This window comes from Procambarus clarkii, chromosome 69 (assembly GCF_040958095.1).
Source record: "Procambarus clarkii isolate CNS0578487 chromosome 69, FALCON_Pclarkii_2.0, whole genome shotgun sequence".
Classification (NCBI taxonomy): Eukaryota; Metazoa; Arthropoda; class Malacostraca; order Decapoda; family Cambaridae; genus Procambarus; species Procambarus clarkii.
In genome coordinates, this window is record NC_091218.1 from 10,637,034 (window position 1) to 10,641,902 (window position 4,869).

The 4,869-nt window shown below is 45.8% G+C and overlaps 1 protein-coding gene across 1 annotated transcript in view; it reads left to right on the forward strand.

Annotated features, from left to right (window-relative positions):
* The first annotated feature begins 4,072 nt into the window (after positions 1–4,072).
* Positions 4,073–4,869, forward strand: part of LOC138355818 (prophage side tail fiber protein homolog StfR-like) — an 828-nt gene continuing 31 nt past the window's right edge. The window contains exon 1 of the mRNA XM_069311352.1: positions 4,073–4,869. This exon is cut by the window's right edge and continues 31 nt beyond it. Coding sequence (XP_069167453.1) covers positions 4,073–4,869 — 797 coding nt within the window.

A 4,869-nucleotide genomic window follows, 5' to 3' on the forward strand; every position in this document is an offset into this window, starting at 1 on the left:
ATGGTGAGATCCCGTCTGGACCAACAGCCTTTCTAACATCCAGGTCCAGCAGGTGTCTCTTGACCTCCTCTCTCGTAATTTCAAACTCTTCCAAGGCCGCCTGGTTTACTTCCCTTTCTCCTAGCACAGTGACCTCACCTTGTTTTGTTGTGAAGACCTCATGGAACCTCTTGTTGAGTTCATCACACACCTCTTTGTCATTCTCTGTATACCTGTCCTCGCCTGTTCTAAGTTTCACTACCTGTTCTTTCACTGTTGTTTTCCTTCTGATATGACTGTGGAGTAGCTTTGGTTCGGTCTTGGCTTTGTTTGCTATATCATTTTCATAACTTTTCTCTGCTTCTCTTCTCACCCTGACATACTCTTTCCTGGTTCTCTGGTATCTCTCTGTGCTGTCTGGTGTTCTGTTATTCCGGAAGTTCCTCCACGCCCTCTTGTTCAGTTTCTTTGCTTCCATACATGCCCTATTATACCATGGATTCTTCTTTTGCTTCTCGGATTTTTCCTTTTGGGCCGGGATGTATCTGCTTACTGCCTCCTGAAACTTTTGGGTAACATAGTCCATCATATCTTGTACTGACTTAGCTCTGAGGTCTGTGTCCCAAGGTATTTCCCTTAGGAAGCTTCTCATCTCATAATTTCCCTTTCGGTATGCCAGCCTTTTGTTTCCTAGTTCTTTTATGGGGGGGGGGGAAATTCCTAGCTCTACCAGGTACTCAAAGTTCAATACACTGTGATCACTCATTCCCAAGGGCGCTTCCATCTTGACGTACCTTATATCCCATTCATTTAGGGTAAATATCAGATTAAGCATTGCTGGTTCATTCTCTCCTCTCATTCTTGTTAGATCCTTGATGTGCTGGCTTAGAAAGTTTCTTGTTGCCATGTCCAGCAGCTTAGCTCTCCATGTTTCTGTTCCTCCATGCGGGTCTCTGTTCTCCTAATCTATCTTCCCATGGTTGAAGTCCTCCATGATTAATAGTCTAGATCCATTCCTGCTAGCAACAGAAGCTGCTCTCTCCATTATGTTAATGGTGGCCATATTGTTTCTCTCATATTCCTGTCTGGGTCTTCTGTCATTTGGTGGTGGATTATATATGACTACAACTATAATGTTTTGCCCTCCAGTTGTTATTGTTCCTATTATGTAGTCACTGAAACCTTCACATCCCTGAACAACCAACTCCTCAAAATCCCAGCCTTTTCTTACCAGCAGAGCTACACCACCACCACCTCTTCCTTCTCTCTCTTTCCTCATAACATAATAGTCCTGTGGGAACACTGCATTTGTTATTGTTTTCGTCAGCTTTGTTTCTGTGAGGGCTATTATGTCTGGGTTTTCCTCTAGTACACATTCTCCAAGTTCATTTGCTTTATTTGTAATACCGTCTATGTTAGTGTACATTGCCTTGAGGCTCACTTTCTTCTGTCCCTTCTCAAATCTCCTCCTTGGTGAATGTTCTGCTGGTGAAGGAAGCTGTGCCATGGGTGTGAGGATTTGTGAGGTGGATACCAGGGTTGCAGAGGATACTGTGATGAGGGATGGGGGGTCAAGTGAAGAGGGAAGGACAGGGAGGGTATGGGGTGAACGGGGCGGGAGGACAGGAAGGAAAGGGGGGGTTTTCTATGCAGAGGAGGGTGGTGGGGTTGCCCTCCCCACTGGTGTTACTGGGTAGCTGGTTGTGGGTTCCCCCCTCGCCTCTGGGGGTGATGTGTTGGGAGCTGTGGTTTCCTGGTTTTCCCCTCTCGCCCTGCGCTTATTCCTTGCTTCTGCCGCCATGGCCTTCTCCTCCCTCATCATGTCCCTCTGGAGGAATACTTTTTTGAATTCCCCCACATGTTGCAGGTGGCTTTTCTTTGTTAGAATCGTGTCCTTTGTGTTCTCGTTGGCAAACACTATCTTTAACACACGGTTTCGGTCTTTTTTGTACCAGCCTAGCCTGAAAACCTCAATGCTATGCTCAGGCCCTTTCATGTCTAGTGCCTTCAGTATTTCATTCACTGCCGCTTTGTCCGTATCATTCCACTCTTTCCTATTAGAGCCTTCCTGCTCATTAATACCTACAGCTACCACTGCTCTTTTCCTTTCCAGCAGCTGGCTAGTGGAGCGTGCCACTTCCTGTGAGGTGGCTGCTTTCATGGCTACCTCCATCACTGCAGACATTACTTCAGAGTTGTTTTTCTTTAGCATTTCTGCAAATGTTGCTTTTAATGTGGCATTCTCTTCCAAAGTACTATTACCACCTTCTCCCTGGATGGTTTTCTGAGTCTCAGCATCGATACTGTTCTCTTTGAGGGCTCTAATCACCTCCTTTGCTGTTGTCAGCTCTCTTTTTAGGTTGATTATTTCATTCTTCATTTCCTGCATCATTTCCTGAATCTCACTCTTGATGTCCTCCAGAAACTGGGCGAACATTTCCTTCATTTCATCGCCTGAACTTTTCCCTGTTCCCCTGTTGCTTCTTGCTGTCATGCTTGACGCTGTTTCTGGTTGTGCCGTGATAGGATTCGTCAGAAGGGCAGAGTGGAGTGGGGGAGAGAGAGATAGGGAAAGAGGGAGAGAGAGAGAGAGATAAAGAGAGAGAGAGAGAGAGATAAAGAGAGAGAGAGAGAGAGATAAAGAGAGAGATAGAGAGAGAGAGAGAGAGAGAGAGAGAGAGAGAGAGAGAGAGAGAGAGAGAGAGAGAGAGAGAGAGAGAGAGAGAGAGAGAGAGAGAGAGAGAGAGAGAGAGAGAGAGAGAGAGAGAGAGAGAGAGGGGGGGGGGAGGGAGGGAGAGAGAGAGAGAGATAGAGAGAGAGGGAGGGGGAGAGAGAGATAAAGAGAGAGATAGAGAGAGAGAGAGAGAGAGAGAGAGAGAGAGAGAGAGAGAGAGAGAGAGAGAGAGAGAGAGAGAGAGAGAGAGAGAGAGAGAGAGAGAGAGAGAGAGAGAGAGAGAGAGAGAGAGAGAGAGAGAGAGAGAGAGAGAGAGAGAGAGAGGGAGGGAGGGAGGGAGAGAGAGAGGGAGGGAGGGAGAGAGAGAGATAAAGATAGAGAGAGAGAGAGAGAGAGAGAGAGAGAGAGAGAGAGAGAGGGAGGGAGAGAGAGAGAGAGATAGAGAGAGAGAGAGAGAGAGAGAGAGAGAGAGAGAGAGAGAGAGAGAGTGGGAGAGAGAGGAGAGAGAGGAGAAAGTGGGAGAGTGTGTGTGTGTGTATGTGTGTGTGTGTATGTGTATGTGTGTGTGTGTGTGTGTGTGTGTGTGTGTGTGTGTGTGTGTGTGTGTGTGTGTGTGTGTGTGTGTGTGTGTGTGTGTGTGTGTGTGTGTGTGTGTGTGTGTGTGTTTGTGTGTGTGTGTGTGTATGTGTGTGTGTACTCGCCTACTTATATTCACCTAGTTGTGCTTGCGGGGGTTAAGCTCTGCTCTATCGGCCCGCCTCTTAACTGTCTATCAATTGTTACTAACTACAAACTAACTATTCCTCCCCCCCCCGCCCCCCCAACACACACACACACCAGGAAGGAGCTCCGTAACAACTGGACGTAGAATTACATATGCAGGCGATGAGTCACAATAACGTGGCTGAAGTATGTTGACCAGACCACACACTAGAAGTTGAAGGGACGACGACGTTTCGGTCCGTCCTGGACCATTCTCAAGTCGACTCTCTCACAATCGACTTGAGAATGGTCCAGGACGGACCGAAACGTCGTCGTCCCTTCAACTTCTAGAATTACATGTTAAAATTTTTTATTTAGTGTTTTGATTTAATGCTTCTCAAGCTGAGGAGAGTTCCTGAGGTCTCCACTATACACCAACACAGACCGGGACACAACGAGGGACTGCGAATATGTCCTGAGAAATGGCCAACTCATTTCTGCGTAAACAGTTCCCCAATTACTATATTAGTACAAAAACTCACAGAAAACCCCTGAGCATCTAATGCCCATTTTCCCAATTACAAGGTAAAAGTGAACGCATCCAATGCACATATTCCCATTTACAAGGCGAAAGTGAACGCATCTAATGCACATGTTCCCAATTACAAGGCGAAAATGAACGCATCTAATGCACATGTTCCCATTTACAAGGCGAAAATGAACGCATCTAATGCACATGTTCCCAATTACAAGGCGACAGTGAGCGCATCTAATGCACATGTTCCCAATTACAAGGTAAAAGTGAACGCATCCAATGCACATATTCCCATTTACAAGGCGAAAGTGAACGCATCTAATGCACATGTTCCCAATTACAAGGCGAAAATGAACGCATCTAATGCACATGTTTCCATTTACAAGGCGAAAATGAACGCATCTAATGCACATGTTCCCAATTACAAGGCGACAGTGAGCGCATCTAATGCACATGTTCCCAATTACAAGGCGACAGTGAGCGCATCTAATGCACATGTTCCCAATTACAAGGTAAAAGTGAACGCATCCAATGCACATATTCCCATTTACAAGGCGAAAGTGAACGCATCTAATGCACATGTTCCCAATTACAAGGCGAAAATGAACGCATCTAATGCACATGTTCCCATTTACAAGGCGAAAATGAACGCATCTAATGCACATGTTCCCAATTACAAGGCGACAGTGAGCGCATCTAATGCACATGTTCCCAATTACAAGGTAAAAGTGAGCGCATCTAATGCACATGTTTCCAATTACAAGGTAAAAGTGAACGCATCTAATGCACATGTTCCCAATTACAAGGTAAAAGTGAACGCATCCAATGCACATGTTCCCAATTACAAGGTAAAAGTGAGCGCATCTAATTCACATGTTCCCAATTACAAGGTAAAAGTGAACGCATCTAATGCACATGTTCCCAATTACAAGGTAAAAGTGAACGCATCTAATGCACATGTTTCCAATTACAAGGCGAC